Source organism: Apiospora phragmitis (genome assembly GCF_038363925.1).
Source record: "Apiospora phragmitis strain CBS 135458 chromosome Unknown utg000006l:1.0-5683423.0:1.0-5690449.0, whole genome shotgun sequence".
Taxonomy (NCBI): Eukaryota; Fungi; Ascomycota; class Sordariomycetes; order Amphisphaeriales; family Apiosporaceae; genus Apiospora; species Apiospora phragmitis.
Window position 1 is genome coordinate 2,707,524 of NW_027117404.1, and position 19,149 is coordinate 2,726,672.

The following is a 19,149-nucleotide window of genomic DNA, read 5'->3' on the forward strand; positions in this document are numbered from 1 at the left end:
TTGACAGGTGTTCGCAATACAAGTTCGCCCCCTGAAATAGCTTCACACAAGGGCATTCACACAATTCCTTTATACGTTCTTAGTACCAGCTAAAGAGCTATCTATCAAAACAATTCCAGCTGTTCCAGGTACTTTGTCGGCATATTCTTATAGTGCACGGTCTGGGGGTGGTACTTCGTGTGGTCTATGAGCGGTGTCGACTGTACGGCTGGGTTCTTGTACAACAATTCAAGAACCGAGCCGTACAGTCAAGCTTATTCTCACTTGGCACTCATCATATTATGCGTTTGTTTAGGTAAAAGGGCACCTGTGAGATCATGCCTCGACGTTGAATTTCTCCGCCCCGAACTCCGCCCGCTTCGATCGGTACGGGCTTCGATCAATGGCACCGCAGATCTGTGGAGAGAAATAGGCCCGAACGGCGCATATTCTGGAGCAGAGAATGATTTGCATCGTGGGGTATTTTCCGCTCCGCAGTATGAGGGATAGAGATATTGTAACCCTTGACAGGACTCGATTTCGCCGACACTCTGTCTGGTATGACTCCAAGACAGCAGGGAGCTGGCCGATAAACGTAAGAGGGAGTCACAAGGACACGAAATCCCGTTTTTGCCAGAAGGCTTGGGGCTGATTCTTACCAGGACCTTCACCGCTGAACATGTACCTGCTGTGGCTTGCGGTCGGACTTCATTGAAGATCGCTGATTGCATCGTCATCCCGATGAGGGAGCAAGTCTGAAATCGGTCCTACAGGAAGTCGGACCATCTCAGACGTCTTGAAGACCAATGATGCTCCCGTCTTGGTCTACGAAAAGATGAAATGAGGTGGATTTCACACCTCATTTCAATCCATGCCGTGGCAGAACGTTTTAGGGCGTAACGATTACTAGGCCGTCGCGAATCGGAAGAGAGGGAGAATGGCGGCGGCGTTAAGGCTAAGGTAAGGGCGGGCCACCGACGCCGGCTGCCACGGGCATGAGTAGCACAGAAAGGGGAAGGTAGCTGAAGGTTCCTGGATATGTACCACCACCCCGAAACACCCGGGGGCGCTCCTCGATTCTCTGTTGATTGGTGGCCCTGACGGATGACCAATGCTATATAAGCAAGAGGCGAACGGACTTCCCCACGAGGGGGTCTCTGATTATCTTGATGGGATCAAGTATGGCCATATCTATAAGGCATATCTGATAAGAAGCCGCACGCAGGTGTGTGGCCGGATCCTCGTTGTGGCCTCTTCGCCGATATCTGCATAGACGGCCAGGAGATTGTGAGGTGGTATGGCAGATCCCGGTTGAGGCAGGCGACGACGCACATTACGGCACGGTAAAAGCATAGCGTCGTATCGAAGAGGATTCCTTGTTGTCCTGTCAGTCAGTCAGCCAGCTGAAGTCTCGGTTAACGTCGTGTGTTGCATGACGAAAGAAGCACACCAAGTAGCGCAATTCAATGAGTAAGGAATACAACCGTTGTTGGAGAATGCGGTGATGAATTCTCCAAGCCCATGGGTTTTGGCTTTTGGGGCATGCAGATCTCAAGTTGGGCGGACCGACTGCGCTGGATCCCAAGGCGCCGGGTGCGCTGACACGCTGACAGGCAGAAGGAAAGCCTAATCCAGCACCAATCAAGCGCTACTTTGCCATTGGAGCAACCCGATTGCCCCCCACAAGATTAAGCATCGTTGAATCGTTTCCCTAGCTTGGCAGCCAAATGCATTTGATCTGACAGCACCACACTTGAATACAACCGAAGATGAAAAGAAAAAGACGAAGAACAGCAAGAAAGGCCCGACCTGCAAGATCGTGCTTTCGTCGTGCCCCGTTTTGAACTGCTACCTACCCAACCTATCCTGCCTTGTTCTACATCGCGATATTCTGCCTTGACCTCTTCGCTTCGGGCTTTTTGACCACGACAGAGAGACAGGGAGAGAATCCCATCCCCTGTCCCGTCTCATCGACAATGCAGACTGCCAAGATAATGGACCAAGACACACGCACGCCATGAGATACGAAAAAGAAAGCACGGCTCTGATTTGTCAACCAAGGGGCTACCTTTTGGGCTCTCGCGGAAGCAAATGTTACGTCCTGCGGCATCAAGCATGCATGCTACACGACAGCCAGAAGGGAAGGAGAATATGCCATCTGTCGCCCATGTTGGTTGGACCCCCACTGCCAGTCAACGAACGTCCTGGTCTGGACTCAGAGTCCGTCCCGGGACCCAAATCCGGGCAACGAATACCTTGGAGCCAGCATTTGGCACACCCTCTCGTCTATCGACCGCTGCACTTCGACTATCCCGTCCCACTATCTTAAGGTCAGGTTGATAGGAATCGTCTCAGGAGGTCGCGAGACTTGGCTGCATTGCGTTGAGCAGACCCGAGTGCGTGAGCAGAGCCGAGACGTGCACGCGCAGCCAATCTATTCTGGCTGTCACTTGACATAATGCCATGCTTCTTCAGGTTTTCCTGTGCCTCTTCCCCGCAATCTCTCATTGCCCAGAAGCAGGTAGGAGGTGAGTGCTAATCGTGCGTCTAGAGATTACCCTGGTTTTATCCAGATTGGTGGCAACGCTGTCATGGCCGCTTTGGGTCCGCCCTCCCACGTCACCACCACGGATCAATCTTTAATGCGCCGACTCTCATCGACCACAGCCCTTGCTCATTGCTCATCGTGTCGTACCACAGCTTGCCCTTGTTTGGGTCACAATCTACTTGAGTCGCAGTGCTTCTTTGTCAACAGTGACAAAGTAACTCCGACTCTGGAAACTCCGGGGCATCCCTGGCCAAACCTGCACAGGCAATATATCCTCAATGGGAACTTAGGTCCATACATGTGCTGTCGACCCACCCGGCTGACCATCCTATTTCAGGTATGTCGTATGGGGAACGGGAGTTGCTATCTGTCACCCTCAACCTCCTCAGCCTTGACCTGACGTCCCCCATGTGCCGGGGGTGATCTGCGCAGGACTCCAGACAAGTTCTGGGTCCCTCCCGAAGAACCGACGTGGCTGATACCACTCTTCATGATACTGGCATACAAGCAAATGAATGCGAGAAGTAGGTTTGGTTTGACCTAGCATACCGTCCTCCATGCCCAGGCCTTGGTGGGAGTGGGCAGGGGTTTGCACCATGTAACTTGATATGCCGACCTACGAGGCGGAGATTCATATAGATCCGCCAAGGAAGCGCCACTAGAATATATAGGTACATCTCGGGAGTGGCATCTCGCAGACCTGCCGTCGATGGCTTGCAGAGTTGATGAGAGTCGTGGCACTTTATGTAAAAGCCAACGCCCCCGGTTTCAAGCCTTCGTTTTCGGAAGCCGCAGCCAAAGAGAGTGACCAGTCGACTTACACCAACGTCATCTCGCCAGACCGAATACTAATCTGAAGGCTTGAATCACGCCAGGGGGAGTGAGTGAATGTTGGACCACGCCTTCCAGACAAAGCCATAACCACCGGTAAAGAAACAGGATCTCGCACTGCTTCCGATTCGTCCAATCCCAGTCAGCGATGATGAAGCATCAGTCACGGTGAAAAAAATATCGCAGAACGGAGCTCGGAGTTATGCCGACCTTGACCATCCCTTCACCAAAGAGGCTGGGAATAAATATAAACCAGCTGTACCTTCCTTCTAGGAGGATTTACTGGATCAGGCCTGCCGCACCTTCCATTCCTCTTCGATTAGACCAACCACACCAAGAACAACAACCATGAAGTTTCACTCGGTCACAGAGTCTCTTCGCGGGGGCTTGATGGCTCGATATAGCAGCGACAAAGAGGTTATGTTTGCCGAGAGACAGCACGATAACGAGCAAACGACGAAATACTACGCTGCAGCACTCTCGGGACTCATTGGCGTGTTCATCATCAGCCACTGGACACGATGGCTGATCACCAGACACCGTCTTTCACCGTCCTTCCTCTCGCCCTTGGTGGCCTTGTCGAGGTAAGAGCTTCTCTCGCGCACTTCCTCCCCTGCTTTGCTCACGAGACTTATCGAGATACTCAGGCTGTCCAGGCGTGTACTTCTTCGGAAGATACCAGGTTTCTCATCGGTTGGCCATGCGATCCTGTTGACCGTCTTTTTCGCCATCAACATCATATTCTCGTTTACTGGTTTCGACCGGAGCATGCCCACGAACTTCGCGTCCAGGTTCGGCTGGTAAGTCATACCATCCCCCAAAGGCTCGCTTTCTCGGGCCTTGCTAACGTCAACTCACCTCCAAGGATGGCATCTGCAAATTTCGCCCTGGTGGTCTTCCTCGCTCTCAAGAACACGCCTCTGGCTATCCTGACATCCTACTCATATGAGAGATTGAACCCGCTCCACCAGGTAGCTGGGTATTGCACCTGTGTCTACATGATCCTCCACGCGGCTATCTTCAGCGGATACTTCATCAAAAAGTCCAGATGGGAGATCCTACATGAGCAACTCGTCACGGTCGGGATAGTTCTCGGGTTTGTCATGCTCGCTGCGGTCGTTGAAGCGTTCGTATTACGCCGCTTCAACTACGAGCTCTTCTATGTCGTCCACGTGGTTCTCTTCACGGTGATGCTCATCACCCTAGGTCTGCACCGGCCTGAAGTCGACAAGGAGAAGATAGCCATTATCACCTGCATCGCCGCTGGTCTATGGGGTGCCGACCGACTCATTCGCATGAGCCGGCTGATGTACAACAGTGTCAACAACGAGGCGACGATCCATCCGCTTCCCCAAGGGGGCACGCAGATCTTGCTCAAGAAACCGCTCCCTCGTGCTGTGCCGGGAACCCACTGCTTCGTCTGGCTGCCTCGCGTGCGCCTGCTCGAAACCCATCCTTTCACCATCGTGGCGACCTCGCCTACCGAGCTGATCGTGAACTCGTACAATGGCTTCACCAGGAGCCTCCACAAGCACGCCACTAAGAACCCTGGTGCCACTCTCAAGGTCGCCCTCGAGGGGCCGTATGGTACTTTCCCTGACCCCATCCTTTTCGACAAGGTCATCTGTGTGGCCGGCGGGTCGGGAGCCACCTTCACTTTCGGGATCGCATCCAATATGCTCCAGAAAATGACCGAAAACACCAAGTCTTCTATTGACTTCATATGGGCTGTCAAGAGCCGAGGTGCGTAGTCCGTAACATCTTCATGACTGTCGGCGTTGTGTGTTAAACATTAGTGCTAACCTTGGAGTCATATCGCAGATAGCCTGTCTTGGTTCGCAGAACACTTGAACGCCATCCGGAACCACGCCCACGCCCCCAGGGTGGCTTCTAAGATCCACGCCACAAGGGAGGTGTCGAGTAGTACCGACACCTCGGCCGTGGCGGTGGAGGAGTTGTCCCTCCGTAAGACCGAGACGGTGACGTCGGACGGCTCGGGTGAGAAGGACTCGACGGAGCTGGGCGTGAACCGCAGCCGCACCAAAAGCAGCAGCCTGCCGGCCCTCGACTCCCCGGACCCCGAAAAGGGAAGACCGATCGAGGCTGGCAGAGTCCGCGCGGTGGTCTGTCGCACCGGCACCAACGTGTCCGTCCACGACGTGCCCGTCGAGCAGGGCCGCCCGGACATCGCCGCCCAACTCCGCGCCGCCATCGCCTCGGTCGGCCGCGACCAGCGTGTCCTCGTTGCCGCGTGCGGGCCCGACAAGCTCATGAAAGTCGTGCGCAACACCACGGCCGAGTGCATCGCCGTGAACGGACCCGCCGTCGAGCTACACTGCGAGCAGTTTGGATGGTGATGAATCCCGGCGCGACGAGATGATTATCATGGTTGATGGAAGAAAACTTTACACATGGAATGATGATGACAAGTGGTTATGAGAAACACGCATGGCAGGTACCTTTTTCGTGATTTACCTGCACTGCATTGGTTTTGGGTGGGATTTCAGCTGAGGATTAGAATGGAAAGAGGCGGCAATAACTGCCTTGGGGGGGTGGAGGCCTTCGGGGTCGGCCAGTTGCCATTCTCTACACCTACTATTAGATAACTGGCCAGCCATCCCATCATCAATACGATATCACATTGCAAATTATCCTATCGCTAGTTATCCCACCTTCAACCCGCCATCGAGAACTGAGGCCAGGCCAAGTGAATGCACTCCTAGGGATGTGTTTCTATTAACATCGAAGACTAGGCCACGAACAAGTTGCGGTCCTGTTCATTAAACGACGACTACGATCTATCGCATTAGCAGATAACCTACACCAATGGAACAAGTCCTCCCCTGTCTTTTGCTCGTTTTACCCATGAAGATCGTCACCAGAGTCATTCAGCTGCGTTCATGTTTGGGGGATGACGACAGCCCACATTCGCTCAGCCGTGATTGAAGTGTAACTAATACGACCCCGGGACCCGACGCCTGCGGAAGTGACAGATGATTGATAGTGTTCTTCGTGCCACCCAAGCCCCACGATCGACATCCGAATATGCATGCGTACAAGCCAAAAAGCAGGAACGCAATCGGTTAAACAAGGAAAGAGGCCATGGCGCTAGGTACTTTTCTTGCTTACCGAACTTCTATATAGTTCTTTGCAGTGTGGGCTGAGACTGCCTCCCCATCCATCCATCCACCATCCCCCCCATCCGCCCCTCCATCTCAGACACACACGATAGTGAGCATTAAACAGACCGAGACATTTGATATGCAGGGGTAAGGGACGTCTTCCGGTGCTCAGACGTGTGAGTGTGTCTACTGTGACCTGTCTAGTAGTAGAAGCGTCTGTGTGCCACGGCTTGGTGTGTCCACAGCTTACCAATTATTCCCGTTCGACCCCACCCACCCCGGATTTTCCCCATTCTTCGCTTGTGCCCGTCGAACAACAATAGGACTTACATGCATACTGTATGTACATGGTAAGAACTAGGCGAGTCCCCTCCCAGGTCGCCGGGCCGTCCTGCCGAATCCCTTCAGGGTACCGGGTTCCTTTTCTCACAAACAAGGTCCCCGGGTCTTGAACTCAAGTTGGAGCAAGGACATGCTTCATTGCTTCCCCTCGTTTTTGCTCTGCCCGCCCCTTGCGACGAATCCGGTCAGGTGGACTCTGGAAAACGCCGTGCTTGGTGCAGCTGCCATAGAAACTCTAATAATTCCATGCATTTGATGCCCAGGGCCCTCAAGGTAACGGGACGTCTCTCGGACACATCCGGCGTCTGCAAATGCGGTCGAATAATCTTGATTTTTTGATATACACGTGGTCTTCACTACTCGTCGCCAGTTCCCCTTTCCTAATCGATCCTTATAGGTGAATATGTGACTCGACCACCGAGGCATGATAAACCACACTGCCCTCAAGTCAAAACGCTCGTATCCCATTTAGTAGCCGTACCATTCCATTCGCACCTGTGCATCCCACCCCTGTACCGTACTCGTAGCAAGTAGCCCCCCGTCACATATTTTCAATCACGAAGGCCTCCCTTCTCCTTGTTTCCTAAACTTATTGCTAAAAATGATTTCCCTGAAAAGTAATGTGTCACATCTCCACGCCGGGAGACATGCCATGTCGAAGAATGGTATTTGGTCTATAATCGTAACGCTCGCGTTCGGGCAAGATAATCGAAGTTTTGTGGGTTGTTAAAAAAGATGATAGAAGTAGAATTTCGAGAAGAAGCCATCAATAGATCTGGCATGATGTTAGGCGTTTTCCTAGCCTTGCGTGCCCGAAAGGAAGATATCCAAGTCGTTCCCCTGACCTTGTGCATTTTCGCTTTCGGCCAGCTGCTCCAGAAGACTCAAGAACGGGTCCTTTTCTTCCCCTGGCCCAGTACCAACGCTCCCGTCATTGTGGCTTCTGGCACCGGGGCTCGGCGCAACGTGCGACGCGGCGGCCGCCTTGCGGTCCTCTTCGCCCCCGTGCCAAGCCGCCGGCGACGAGAACGCGTTCGTCGGGACGGTGCCAAACATGGGGTCGTACCCGCCCACGTGCATATTTCCCTCTGTGTTGGAAGCATTGGGACCTGGACCCCCGCCGCTTGGGAGACCGCCAAAGCTGTATTGGGGTGAGAAGGGCGAGTTCGAATATCCTGGAGCCTGCTGGGGGTGTGCGCCGCCAGGTGACATGGGGAAACCAGCCGAGGCGGCCTTAGCTGATGCCTCCTCCATCGTATTGTGATGTACAGGCGGCATGGCATGTCCTGCTATGGACTCTACACGACCTGAAAGGGAGACTGGACTTTGGAGAGCGCCGGGGGAAGGATGCGGTGGGACATGTAATGACTGATGCCGGCCCCGACCTCCTGGAGTAGGAAGACCCGATGTATGCAGCGGCGCTTCACTCGTCGCGTGTATGATAGGTCCTAGGTTCCTCAGGTCCGGTCGTTTACGGATGGAGCCGCCCGTGCTTTTCCTCTTCAAGTTCGGCCTTTGTATACCCGGCCCTGCGTTAGCGGCATAATGCCGGGGGGCATAGAGGTCGTGGCCCGTATACGTGTCTGTCGCAAAGTCCACCACTACATCCGATAGACTCAAGTTCGCTGTGTCAAATGTGAAGGTCTGCCCCCCGGGCCCGCCTATATTTGAGTACCTTTCAAAGAAGTCTCCCAACTGAAACACGGGCGAATAGCGCATTGGGTTGTTGGCGAGGCTTTTAACCAGCTCGGCGTGAGCGTTGTAGATCCCCTGTAGTGTCTCCCGCTGGTGCTGTACACTCGCCCATGCATAGCGCAGCTCGCTCAACTGCTGCATTTCTCGTGACAGAAAATCAGCCGACGACGTGAAGGCGCCCATCTCGTTCATTCCAATCTCGTTGTAGTGTGCGCCGTGAATATGTACCGTGCCTGCTGTGCATATACAATATCCCACAAAGGAAGGCCATTCGATCGTGGCAGTCTGCTTGCCTAAGTCGACTAGTTCCGCTATCGCGTTTGCGTGGAGGAAGCACATGTTGGTCGCTTCAATCTGCCACGAATGATGTTGTCCGGTCCCGGCTAGCTCGGCTAAGTCGATTGGTATGAAGGGGCGGTAGATGAGGCAGTGAATCAGGTGATAAACCAGTTTGCTGAGAACCAGTACGGTTGAGTCGGGCTGGCCAAAGAGGCTGTCGACGCTGCAGAACACATCCTCCGTACCGGATGCCCAGATGTCCAGGTCATGACGTATCTTGGACAGGTTGGATAACGAATGCCACGGAAAATGAGAATCCCCCTTGACGCCACCGGCCGCCAGATACTGATTCGTGATACCGAGAATGCGGGTTATGTCGATAAGCATCCCACTGCTACCCTGGCACTTCTTCCCACTGCCTTGTAAGTATTGATGGTTCGAGCCCCGTTGGAAGAATTCACCTTCAATCGGTAAGCCGTTTGGATTCAGTGACCAATAGGGTAGTCTCAGCAGGATAGTCTCGTCCGAGATCATACACGGCCGCTTCGAGCCGCAGGCCATGAATCTGTCGAGCAGGTAACAAGTCCAGAAAAGGCGGCGCCTCGTCTCCCTTTCCACCGGTGTAATCCGAGCTGTGAAGTCCACCTCGCGATGCAGCTCGAGCGCCATGGCCATTCCTACGGCGTTTGCTACAAGTCATGTCAGTGTCCAATGCAATGCCCAAGCAGCTCTTAATGGATAATTACTCATCAACATGTAGGCTTTCTTGCCCTTGCCAGCAGCTGTAAAGGCAATGACCAGCAAGAGCAAGGCCTGCAGCGCGTCGACCGAAGGCTCATCGGTGCTGATTTCGCCCCTGGAACGCAACGCATATTCCTCCCCCAGCCTCACAGCCGATTGATAGCCACTCGGGTGCGGTGTATACCTATAGAACCGTCAGTACTGATTCTAGAAACGCTTCATGATATATCATCTCTAACCGTGCTGCGACTGCGTATATCGCATGGATGAGGTATAGAGGTAACTGGTTCAGCTGCAGCCTTTGTCGGACGCTAGATTCATCAAGTATATAGAATGGTTTGGCGTGAAAGCAAGTGAAATACGTATCGAGCAGTGCATCCGTCTGCACTCCGGGTGAATGTTCGCTCTCGGCCGGTGGTGAATATGCGGCCGACTCTCCGGCTGCCTCTTTAGCCTGAGAGGTCTCGACTTCCTGACGTTTCGGACTCCGGTCTGCTGCCGACGCAGACGCCGCTGTCTCAGTCGATTCGGCATTCGAAATTGTCTCCGTCGCTGCTAGTGCTGGTGCCTCTTCGATTGTAGGTGAAGAATCCGAGTTCTTTTGGTCCTTAAGCTTTTGCTCCAGCCCATCTACTCTTTTCAAGAGGGCTTCTAACACATCGGTCTTTGGTCCTCGCTTCTTAGGGACGGCATCTGCAAGTTAGAGCACTCTGTATCAGCCTGCGACCTCCTATCGCAATGCCAAGGGTTTTCTCCAGAGGTTCAATCATTTCACGCACCATATATGCAAGGACACTGAAAGACCTGACAAGCCTCGCAGGCGGGCCGCAGCCTGTTACATTTGATCTATGAGGACGATGTAGTTAGCAAGGGTGAGGCAAACGTTGCAATGAACCTATGAAGGCAGAGTGTTTGTAGGATATGTATACGAACCTTGCGTTTTCGACATGACTTGCAGTTCATTACTGCCCGTCGGGGATGGAAGTCAGCAAACAGATGTCAAGAACCTTTCGGTGCTTTCTACCTTCACGGGTAAAATACCTTCTCGTGGCTCGTTACTCATGTGTCGTGTAGGAAGTCTTTCGATGCCCACCTGAGGCCGTGACATGGCCACTGGATGGACACCCGGGAGAGGTGCTACGCTCATGCTCATCTGGCCGAGTTTTGGATCGTTCATGCCCCAAGGGAATATATGTGCAATATCCTTCACGTGTCGGTCTGTGGTGACCTGATGTACACACGAGAATCGGATTGCAAGATGGCTGAGTTTGAACTTGAGGGACAATTCTCTTCAGCAGCGGAACAAGTACAGGTTTGTAGCCCAGAAGCTGTGCATTGTCGATCCGGCGGCGTATAATACTACGGTCCGAGCCGGCCCACAAGTCTAGGATAGTATAAGCGGCCAGTTGACACAGCGGGACAAGTAGGGCCTTATAAAACAAGATTCGCGGTACCGAAGGAAAAGGGAGCTGCACTCGAACGAAGGATCCCTGGGAAGATGTAGACCCAGATGAGACGATGAACGATGTTGGCCCAGGTAGCCTCTATTTGTGGTACTTCAAGGTTCAAGGTAGTGGAGGTCGAAATGATTGGAACCGCTTTGTGGAGGTGGCTAGTGAAAGATGAGGATCACTAGGATCGAGACAGTACTGTAGGCCTGCTGCTCTCCTCCTATAACAGCATGACTGTACCGTTCGGCTTATGATGACCGGGGTAAGGAGCTTTCTTGTCTCGCGGGAGTAGGGGATGGGGTACATAAGCATTCATAATGGGGAACGGCCCAGATGGTCACGCCCTTAGACAGACTGGTGTACGGTATCGGTTGATCCTCCGAAGCTACCAAGCGACACAGTATTTGCTCTGCTGGTCTGGTCTGGGGCAAGCTCGCACTGAAAATGCAAGAGCAGCAAGGCAAGGCAAGTGTGCTCTCTAGCAACCATGCAGGACCAGTGCTCGACTGGGGCCAACGCGAAAGGGGGCCGAATGCCGTTGAGACTCGTCAAGAGCTCTCTCTGGCTGGAGACGTCAACCAGGGTGGCATCCCTCCAAGGCTCCAAAAGCTGCGAGATGCTTGCTTGCAGGGGTTGTCGAGGTTATCATTAGCGCCCACCCTAACAGGCATATCCCCATACAATGCAGTACATACTGTACCGTACCTACCGTGATCCTTGCATGTACATCCTTAGATTGTCTGTGTATCGACACCTCGTCGCTCTGGAATGAAGGACACCCCAACGGGGATTTGTCGACGATCATGGTTCCTCGACTGAAACTTCCCAGCTTCCGCTCCTTGGGTTTGATCGAGAATAGTGTGTGACTGTCTTGCGATCAGGCAAAACCCGAGGCCTTGGAAATGTCGAGATTGCCCTAGGTGCACGTACCTCCCTTCCATTCCACCTCTTCTTGTTCCAGAAGGGGGTAACGGACCAAGAGCAGATGGCATTCTAGATGTCCGATGGGCTAGCATCGGATGCAGCATGTTGGCAATGCTCAAGTATAGCCGTCGGCCTTACTTCCAGGATGCAAATGAACATAACCAACTAAAACTGACTTGTCCCTTTCTCGGGTTGACTTCTTCGTCGCATTGGCGACAAATCACCAACGCCAGAAGAAAAACCAGGTAAAAGTTGGGACTGTCATATCTTAGGCTGACCTGAGACCGAGGGAAACAAAAACACCCCGTACGCAACTGAAATAAAACGCTTCCAGATTTCTACACCCACAGCTGATACTGTGGACTGTTGGTATCCGCTTGCCCACGAACTCTGTCTGCTCGTCTTGAGAGCAATTAAAACGCTGCAGAGAACGTGTCAGAAGGCGACAGCTGTCGTAACGCAAGATGATGCTCGCAGTGCAAGATTCCATCCATCGGCCTCGACTGGAAGCCAACAGCGAGCCGGCCAGCGATGAGTATAAGCATAGTATAGCCTGTTTGATGTGCTCACTTGAACCGTGTGCCGGTGCTGATATGCACACTCGTTGCGTAATGAACGCATTGAAATATTGATCAGGTCGATTTCAGGGTCCAGGTTGCTTGGGGTAGTCACAGCGTGCACACCCTCTCATTTGATGATGGCGAATTGCTATTCGTGCGGCTGCAGTTGCGACTGGCGACTCCAAAGATCCGGCTTCAATGGACGGATCCTAGTCGACATGGATGGGGGAAACGAGGTAGCGCGATAGTTTACTGCGCAGCGTAATGGAAAATCCCTGCTGACTACTGGCTGACCTAGGATATGCCATGACGGATGGACCATGTCTGGGCGCATATTCTGTTCGCATTCGTAGGGGAGTAACCAAACTTCTACAACGACTTGCACAGTAAGCGTTCAACTATGCCTAGTGTGCGTGCGGTGCGTGCGTGCGTGAGTGCATACTGCCTGCATACCACTACAGGTAGCCACATGATGGCACTGCTGCCCGTCTGTCTCTGTCTCTGCATTGCCGCAAGAGGACCCGGTTGTGTAACAGCGGATCAAGCATCGTATGCGTACTTGACTTGCACGTACCGAGGGTGATTGTACGACTTCAACCCATGTCAATCTGATGGTGGAAGGTTCAGCAGGCAGCCGGTCGGGCTGCATCTGTTGTCAGCTATTATTAAGTAGGTTTATGGTATTTTTTGGTACCTAACGATGCGCGGTGAGATGAGGAAGGCTGTGTTTCGTTCATGGTTTCGACACAACTCGCTGCCAGGCGAAACTGACGGTTGCCGGTGGACAGTGACAGGTCTTCAATGTGACGGGGCCATTGTAGCCCAGGCAGGTTCTAATGGATCAGTCACCTGAGGTACCTGTCCCGTGGGCTGCGCGCGAGTAATGACATCAGTCGGGAGTCGGTAATGAGTTGCTGGGCAAGACCGTGCAAAATCTGCGATCAAGGTCCATCGTTGTTCATGGTATTCCAGAAATCCGAGAGCCATTCGTAAGAATTGCCTTTTTGGATCTCATCTCATCCTGCCTGCCCGCCTGCTTTCCAAGATTCAAACGAGTTAGCGTTAGCGGCCGCTGGCCTAGTTTCATCTGATCCTGAACACGGCTCAACATGTAGCACAGCGTCCGTTTTCTCACCCAATCGGACAAGTTGAAGCAACTACTGTACGGATACATTCTCTCGCCTATAATATCGATAACATGGATCTTGTGCCGATGTCTCTCTCTTTTTTGTTTGTTTGTTAGACGTTGCTTATTTACCCGCTTCTTTCTGCCCAGCGAACATGTTTACTTTTAGAAGTTGGGACAGGTTCGATGCTCACCGTGGACCTTATCGCGAGCCGCTTTAAGGCTCGCGATGCTCCAGAATGGCGTGTAACGGCGGGATAGATGCTGTAGTGATGTGACGCTGACCTTGAAATTCACTTATTAACCTTGAACCATGGTTCGCTCGTTCGTGGCCTCTCACCGAACGGGGAAGAAGAGCCGAGCACGGCTGTGACTGTATGTGTATGATCAGAAATTCTACCGAAGGAGACCTTATTGCGGGGGCTGCAGCGTGTCTTCCTCTTCCTTCGCTCGTTTCCCATGGCCGGTCACTTTGAACCAGACAAGGACTGGTGCTTGCCGGCAGAAGTCCAAGTTGACCTTCTGAAAATAGGTTAATTCGTATGCCGTGAAAGCGGGCCATGTTAAGACGAGAGTAGCAGGCAGGTCCGAAGGTAGTCCCATATTGTTTTTGTGAAGCTGAGGTGTGTCTAGCATGTGCCCACCTAAATCAAATTAGCGCGCGGGGTTTACCGCCGCGGTTTGGGACTCGGGCTCTGGAATTTTCTCAACTGTCGACGTTAACCAACTGTAAGATGATACCTAGAACCTTGATCCAGGTCCCGGTCCGGTCCAATGGGTCCATCGAGGTGCCGCGGTTTTATGAGCTATGATAGATTTCATCACCGTATTCTGGAAGTTGAAGCATGCATTGATGTACAAACTGACAGCTCTGAAATCATATACACTACGGAGTACCTACCTACTATGATATAGCTGCTACCTGACAGAGAGAAGGAACATTTTTCTCGTTACTGCAGGGCATGTACGTATAATCGATTGGCTATTAATCTATCTGCCCCATGCATGAGACTCAAGCACTCGATCGCGAAGTTGCTGGCCAGATTATTTCACCATTCGGTGTTGGAGATGTTGCCCCCTCTGGCTTCCCCGCATACTACAGTATCCTTTTCTACTTTACCCATGAGGTTAATATGGAAATGAGAGACGGGTGAATATATTGACCTTGTCGGCTTGGATACAAAAAAGCATCGAAATTATCTCATGATATTCCAATGAAGCATCATCAGTACTTTTACATGAGGAACCCAGCCCGTGAGAAGGTGAGGGTATTTTCGATGCAAAGGATCCATTGATCATCAGGCGAATTAGATTACCTGCATCGGCTCTTCATCAATATCTAGGAACCGGCTTCCTACAGATCTCAGCACCCGCTTGGCCCTATGTGCGACTCCCACCCAGACGGCCACGACTTAGCGGATGGGGCATGTGACAACCTGCAATAACGGCCTGCTCCTAATTTCTTTTGGCCGCGCCCAAGCCCGCCCCGAGTTTGGAGCCGGGCATCGCTTAAGCAGGCAAAGGGTTTTTTGTCTCAACCTTGCCGACATTGAATGCGCAGTAGGTCATATCATAAGGTATTATACATTAAGTATGTAGTGGACGTACATAGCCATGTTATTGTAGGTGCGGGCTCGCACCACCTAGCCGAGCAAGCACAGGACTCCACACGGCAGTTGTCCGTTGTCTGTGGCATGATCGACAACGTGTTTCGATTGGCTAGGTTGGATTCATCTGGTCTCAAAAAGTAACCTGCCGCCCATCTTTCGCTTCCTGCTTATGCTTATCTGCGGCTACTGGCTAGAGATGAAGTACGACCTGAAGGTTGCTTCCGCAATTTTGCGACGACTGGGCACAACCCACTGGAGGTGAGGTGGAATTGCAGCTAATACGGGAACATCTACACACTGCTACTACGTAGTGATGGATATGGATGACTGCTAAGAACATTCGACGAACTATAGATAATCAAAGGCTATCACAGCTGTGAACTAGCCGTGCCAATTGGGAACCACTGTAGCGTTGACCGACTCCCGAGAACCATTACCAAAGCTCCTAGGTTACCTGAATCAGTGGGATGCAGTACGGGAGATTTCAGGACTGCAGACAGTAAGGTAGCTCTGCTGGTGACGACGTGAAAAGGGCCCTCCAACCAATGCCAAAGCTCCCAAGGCTCCCTAGGCCCCCGGTGTAAATCGTGCCAGGGCGTGCTGTGCTCCTCCGACTCTACCACGGTCCATCCTCGGCTGGGGCCTGTCGGTACCGTTTCGAGTACAGCATCCAGTGTAAAGTACGCCATGGGAACAGACTAACCTCGGGTTTATCGCTGCGTTGTGCCATTGTTGGGCTTTCTATGGTCCCGAATCATGCAATCTTGCGATTCTACAAGGACCTGCGGATTCGGGCAAGGTGCCGGCCGGGCCCTGGATGCTAACTTGTCGGGGAACCGAACCCAACGCATTGAGCATGAAGATGAAATCGGGAGCATGTTTGGTGTCAAGAGGCGAAAAAGAAAGCGTGGGAGTGACGAAATGGGCTGCGTCTGCCTCGTCTATCTCAGCTTCCCTCATCCCGGTGCATGATCAAGCTATTATAGCTGCCATTGGGCTATAAGCCCAGTTGTTCGGGACTGAGACAGGAGAGCAGAAAAACGTGGAGAAGGGCTATAAGAGCGGTGTTATAGTCGCAGCTGGCAGGGGACGGCGGGGAAGCCGGCTCGGCCGTTGGCTGCCAACTGAAATGGCTCCAGCGTCCACAGAGGGCAACCCAGCAGGGCACCCAGGGCACCCCACCCGCTGGAAAGACGGGACGGCAAACGGTTGAGACCGCTAGCCTCGAAAAGACCAGACGAACAGGACACTAAAAAGCTAAACGGCTACGGAGTAGGTTCCAGGTCAACCAGGTCAAACCAGGTGGAAATATAGTGCTCTGGCACTACTACCATCCAACCAACGTATGGACAAGCCGCCCGACCGACTTAGAAAGACTCGGGACCTCATACGACCCTGATCCGACCAACACGGCGACTTGGGAAGAAACACGACGACGATAGCGACGACGACGACGACGACGACCACCACCACAACCACCACCATACCAAACCGGCAGGAGGGTCTTTTGTTTGAAGGCGCAATCTCTGTCTGTCCCAAATTTCCAAGAGCACCGCCAAGGTTCAAATCACACAAGTTGGCAGGCTAGCACGCAAGTAGCAATAGTCCCGCCAGACGCTTCACCGGGTTTCCGCGGTCATGACAAGGACAACGCCTGCTTTGGCAATGACTTACATTACCTACATACATACTACCACTTGTACCCATGGTGGATCAATGCTACCTATCCACGTTGTCGCGAACGTTGACATTCCATTGCTGCTACATACTCCAAACTAGATCGTCGCAACTCGCGGCTGTCAGTCATCGGTCCAATCCTGGTGGAACTGGAGCAGGCATTGCCGTCTGAACTTTTGCCCTGGGCTTTTTCAGCCCTCTTCTTGCAGCAGCCGGGATCCTTCGCTCTTTGCAGTAGTATAGTCGCTGCATGTATGTATGTATGTCTGTCTGTGACGGGATAACCCCGTCAGCTTGTTCCAATCGGCTTACCACAGACCACCACTTCTTGTTGATCTGCTCCAGCATTGTGAATGTGGAAGCCATAAGGTGGCGGCGCGCGGTCAAGCCTCGGCACTTGGAAACCATTGATGAAATCGACAAGACTCCTCCCCCCCCTTCCCCCTCCTCTCTCTCTCTCTCTCATATCTTCAGGTGATCGAAGGCGCCGAAGACGTTCGAGGCTGCATAATGGGTCAGGCCCGGCTGCCCCACAGCTTTCTGTTTCACTCGTCGTCGGTAGGATTTCTAGAGCAGCAAATCCGGGTTTGGTCATGGGTGATGCACCTGAATCAATGCTGCGCGCGCCTATCGATTTCAAGCCCTTCTCAGACTGGAGCTTCCTTGTGCGGTGCGGTTGGGCACCATCACCCTGCAAAGCTCCCTACGAATCTCCCAAAGACATGGTATGGTGTACGCTAGGCATGTAGGATGTAGGATGTAAGTGCCTAACCTGGTAAAGGCTCCCTCTAGACTTTACGTGGTACACATTCGCTCATCGAAGGATGGTCACTATCGTGGCTTACCACACCTCTAGAGCATGATGATGACTTCATACAGACTGCACACACGCACCGGCTTGGGCGTTGCAGCGAGGCCATATATAGGCACGCTTCCATACCCTGAATGAGGAAAGTGGTGCTGATCATACGTAGGGCAGGAATCCAGCAGCGACCAACTTACACGACAAGTAAGGTACTTTCAAAAGCCTGGCTGTACCCCACGGTTTCTGCAAGGACTCTCCCTTTAATACTCAATACGAGTCTCCCGAGTCTCCACGGTAAGCACCTTCGCCTCGTCTAAGTACATGCCGAGCAAGGAGCACGAGGAAGCATGGGCGTTGCCTGTCATGCGAGACTATACTTGTCCATACCTTGCAGCGCCTACAAAATTTGCTTACACACATACGTACTATCGGAGGCTGTGGCTCCTCTCTTCTCCACAGATGCGCCTATGGATCTCCTGTATGGATGTCTGTAGGTAAGTTAGTCGCCGAGCCCAGGTTATGCTGTGCGCATGATGCTCGACACATACATACACAAGTAGGCGTATGCGTGTGGGCGTACCCGGTCCAACTTCGGACAGACACAACGACAATGCATGACATGGCCGCGTACGTACAGGACACCCCATTACCGAAGCCTCCGTGAACCGACTTGCGTCTGGTCCACGCCCACGCATGCATCCTGACGAGGTGGTTTCCCGAGATGAACAAGGACTGTGCCACCGGTTTCTCGTCTAACCTAATTGCCGTCTGTCTGTCTGCAAGCAGCTATACCAAGGGGAAGCTAAAATGATAGAGAGAGAGAGAGAGAGAGAAGGAAAGAAGGGCGAGAGCCGGACAAGGCTGCTTGTCTGCTCGCCTGCCTCACTGTCATATCAGCATACCCCACGGGGAGAGCCTCGAGTCATACAATACAAACACAACCCCATTTCGGCCTCACTCCTTTCAGTCTTTTCTTTTTGGGGCACTACTCACATCAGCCGCATGCTGCCAACCGTTACTTTTAAGGCTCTAGCCGCACTATTTCGGAACCAGTCATGGCTGCCTACCCTCCGGAGAGGTCTAAATATAGGAAAGCCGGTGCGACTTCCGTAGTTCGCCCCTGGCATCACCCTTTCCGCCGACTGTCCTCTTGGAGGCTTACACCTCAGAGGCCCGAAAACATACCCTGTGACACCCTCGAGAAGTATGCGGTACCCTGCCATTTCGTGTAGCGAACGCAACGCAACGTCTTGGTACCCAGTCAACTTCCCTGCTTCAGCGACTGCATGGAAACATAAGCTGGAGGTGACGGCAAACCATGTATCTGACATGAGTTGAATCGAGTGTGCTTTCATCGATGTTTGGCAAGCATGTACGTCACCGAAGATCTCCTGGGGAACTTGCACCTGGCTCATCGCACGTATATGAGTGGCGCACCCTCAGGAATGCATAGCTTTCG

The 19,149-nt window shown here is 52.8% G+C and overlaps 2 protein-coding genes across 2 annotated transcripts; one reads left to right on the forward strand and one right to left on the reverse strand.

Moving 5' to 3' along the window:
• Positions 1-3,706: 3,706 nt before the first annotated feature.
• Positions 3,707-5,715, forward strand: PG994_006103 (uncharacterized protein; the record flags this gene model as incomplete). The annotated part of the gene is made up of 4 exons (XM_066857512.1): positions 3,707-3,942; positions 4,006-4,158; positions 4,224-5,101; positions 5,180-5,715. 4 exons carry the CDS (start codon positions 3,707-3,709, stop codon positions 5,713-5,715), a joined length of 1,803 nt encoding a protein of 600 aa, XP_066716781.1.
• A 1,905-nt stretch (positions 5,716-7,620) lies between these two features.
• Positions 7,621-10,714, reverse strand: PG994_006104 (uncharacterized protein; the record flags this gene model as incomplete). Its single annotated transcript, XM_066857513.1, has 4 exons — positions 7,621-9,485; positions 9,543-9,721; positions 9,777-10,230; positions 10,579-10,714. 4 exons carry the CDS (start codon positions 10,712-10,714, stop codon positions 7,621-7,623), a joined length of 2,634 nt encoding a protein of 877 aa, XP_066716782.1.
• Between the last annotated feature and the right edge of the window lie 8,435 nt (positions 10,715-19,149).